Here is a 2987-nt window from a genome sequence, read left to right as displayed (position 1 = left end):
TGGCCAGCTCTAGTGTGTGGGATAGTGGGATGTGCTTTGAAGCTAATAAATTAGATTCCTGTAAGAAGTGCAAAAGGCAAAAAATGTTCATGCAAGATAGCAGGAACTAATGAAATGAAGCCTCACTACCCTGCAAGGTGCTATTAAGAATGTAGATCCCATTGTGGGACTATGGGATACAAAGGGGAGTGAAGAGGCTTGCGCTCTCATAGGAATTAAAGCAATGGTCAACTGTAGGATAGTGGGATACAAATAAATGAAGAAAAAGCTTTCTCCTTGCAGAGGCCTAATGGAAAGAAGAAGTGTGTTGCAGGATAGCGGGAGAGAGTGTTGAAGGAATAGAAGGAAGACTCTACCATCCGATTGTGTTGAAGGCAGTAGGGTTGAGACCCTACGGGATGACTTTCACTTGCAAAGAAATGAGACCCCGCTATCCCGTGGAAGGAAAACAGGAAAACAAAAAAGAAAATATAGTGAAGGCATGTGATACGGGATAGCGGGAAAGAGTTAGGATTCTTAGAAAGGGGTTTCCTGTAGACATAAACGACTATCAAGGAAAGTAAAATGGGATAGCGGGGTAAGTATTTTTCCTTCCCCACCATCCCATGGGTGTTTTAGAAATAAAGGAGTGTTGCAGAATAACAAAGTGATAGATCAATAATGAAGGCTCGCTATCCCATAGGGTGAATAGCGATAAGGAGAAGACACTACAGAATAACAAGTAATAGGGAATTGGTGAATTCCCATTGTCTCACAACTTGAAGCAAGGTGTAACGATGGCAATTTGAGATATTGAATAACAAGGATACATGCTGACCCTGCCATCTCATAGAGGTCATAATTTCATGAATTCCAGTGTCTTTTCAAAGGTGGCAGAGTAACAAGTGTCAACATTAGATCTGAGCCATTCATCTAATGATCGATGATAGAATTTGAATTTCATACATCACAAACTAGCTGAAGCTTGCACATATGGAGTAATGATGATTCATCTATGGGCAATAAAAGAAAAATTTCAAGTGTAGTTTCTCACCCTGCAATTGAAGAGTGAAGCATAGAGTGAAAAAAGGCAAACCATAGGTGATTGAAGCATCTCCAGAGTTTTCAATAGCACCCATTTGTGTCCAAACAAGTAAGTTAACACTTCAAGCCTCTCTTTGTGATTTTATAGGGAAATTTGCTAGCATTTGTGTGAATTTGTCTGAGCTTTGTCCTAGCCGTAGGAAGAGGTTTGTCTGTATAAGGTGTTTTAAGGGTTTTATTTTCTCAGATATAGTAATGGCCTCTCCAGCTAATAAAACCACTCCCACTACTTACCAAGAGATTCCCAGAGTGGGAACAAGCTCTTCTCAACCTAAGATTACTCATGCAATCCCTTTAGCGGCTATCCCACCAATCCATGCCATTGCTGATAAACCTTTTGAAGCACAAAACCATCCAATTGCGGCTCAAAATGCTCAGGCTAGTAAGTCAAGCATACCACCACAAAAGGAAGTTGTCAAACCAAAGAGAAAGAGAACAGTTGAGGATTTCACTGTAGTCCCCTCTAACAGTGAACATTCTAAAGAGCTAAGCCCTTCCCCAAGAGCAAGAAAACCTACCCCTAAGAGAAGGAAGGTTTCTCCTAAGGAACCATCTTATCAATCATCCATGCAGGCTCCCCCATATACAGATAATTCACAAGAGGAAGGGTCTAACCCTCAAGAGGAATCCTCGAAGCCCAAAAGGAGATGGGATCCTACAAAAAATGCCACACCCTCAACTGCAGTTGCATCGGAATAGGCCGTTGAGACAGAACTCACACCTCTTGTTATTGAAAATATAGCTGAAGCTCAACAAGAGAAAATAGAGGAAGTTCCATCCTCATCAGTCCGAGACGAGACTCTAGAGGAAATTGCTAGGGAATTAGTAGAAAAATTGGAGGAAGTGGAGCAGAAAAAGAAAAAGAAACCCTACAGTCACTGTCGGGATCTCTTATAGATGTTCAAGGGATCCATTATGATAGAGAACTTCAAAGAAAACTTCAGGGACAATATCTCCCAATGCAGGGATGCTCTCACTATTGAGAGAGGGTGGGACATTTTCTAATTTTTTTATGGAAACAAGAATAAAGTTGCCCCTGTTTCAAACCCCTGGAACCTCAAATTGGTGAAGTTAGTAGTTGTGAATGTTTTTGTGGAGCCACTACTAATCAGGGAATTAGCCAAACGATACCATCCAAAGAGAATGACTATAAAAGTAGCCAATGGATATATTTTGTTGGATGTCTCCAAGGATGCCATAGTTGAATGTTTTGATTTGGATAGGAGTGCCCTGACCAATATTAATAAGAACAGGTTAGAGGTAGATTATGCTTCAAAGAATAAACTATATAGGGGAAATATTATGCCCCTCTACATGAAGAAAATGTACAAAGGATCAAAGAGTTATCTTTTTTGACTCTGAGGGAGCCCTTTGAGCTCAAAATATTTGAGGGTTACTTTGTAAAGACTTATTATGCCTTATGTCAGGTGCTAAGAGAGGACTGTGGGTTAACCTGAATGCCAATTGATTTCATGGTAATGGCAATGAAAATTTGGCACCTTGAGACAAGTGATCTCTATGATTTTGTTTCATACCTTGAAGATGACTTGTATGAGGACCTATTGTGGGCCAAAAATCTAAAGAAAAATTTAAAATTAAAAAATTATTCTTTGATTTGTTACATGATTCTTTTCCAGAATAGAACATATTGGGATGATGCCCTGCAAATAAAGAAATTTGATCCAAGGATAAAAGAAAGGTGGCTAGTCCAAAGGTTAACCCAAAGTTGGGATAGGGGGTCCAAGTTTGCAGATTACAAAGCTTTTTGTGATCATTCTGTTATGAAGGTTTTGGAGATGTGTGGAGAAAGGATACAAATATTCCTTTTTCATATAGACAAGGTTCTAAGAATAAAGGATGCCAGGGAAAAGATCATTGAATATCCAGAGGGGGATTTCTCCCAA

At 39.7% G+C, this 2987-nt stretch overlaps 1 protein-coding gene across 1 annotated transcript; it reads left to right on the top strand.

The window, feature by feature from the left end:
- Positions 1 to 1278: 1278 nt before the first annotated feature.
- LOC131061186 (extensin-like) lies at positions 1279 to 1782 on the top strand. The gene has a single exon (XM_057994717.1). The coding sequence runs from the start codon at positions 1279 to 1281 to the stop codon at positions 1780 to 1782; it is 504 nt and encodes a 167-aa protein (XP_057850700.1).
- The last annotated feature ends 1205 nt before the right edge of the window (positions 1783 to 2987 follow it).

The sequence above is a fragment of the Cryptomeria japonica genome, chromosome 5, assembly GCF_030272615.1.
Source record: "Cryptomeria japonica chromosome 5, Sugi_1.0, whole genome shotgun sequence".
In the NCBI taxonomy this organism is placed as follows: Eukaryota; Viridiplantae; Streptophyta; class Pinopsida; order Cupressales; family Cupressaceae; genus Cryptomeria; species Cryptomeria japonica.
This window is presented reverse-complemented; position numbering and strand designations above follow the sequence as displayed.

What these genes read in the sequence shown, in the direction of transcription:
- LOC131061186 (XM_057994717.1), top strand. Translation starts at nt 1,279, where the DNA reads ATGGCCTCTCCAGCTAATAAAACCACTCCCACTACTTACCAAGAGATT.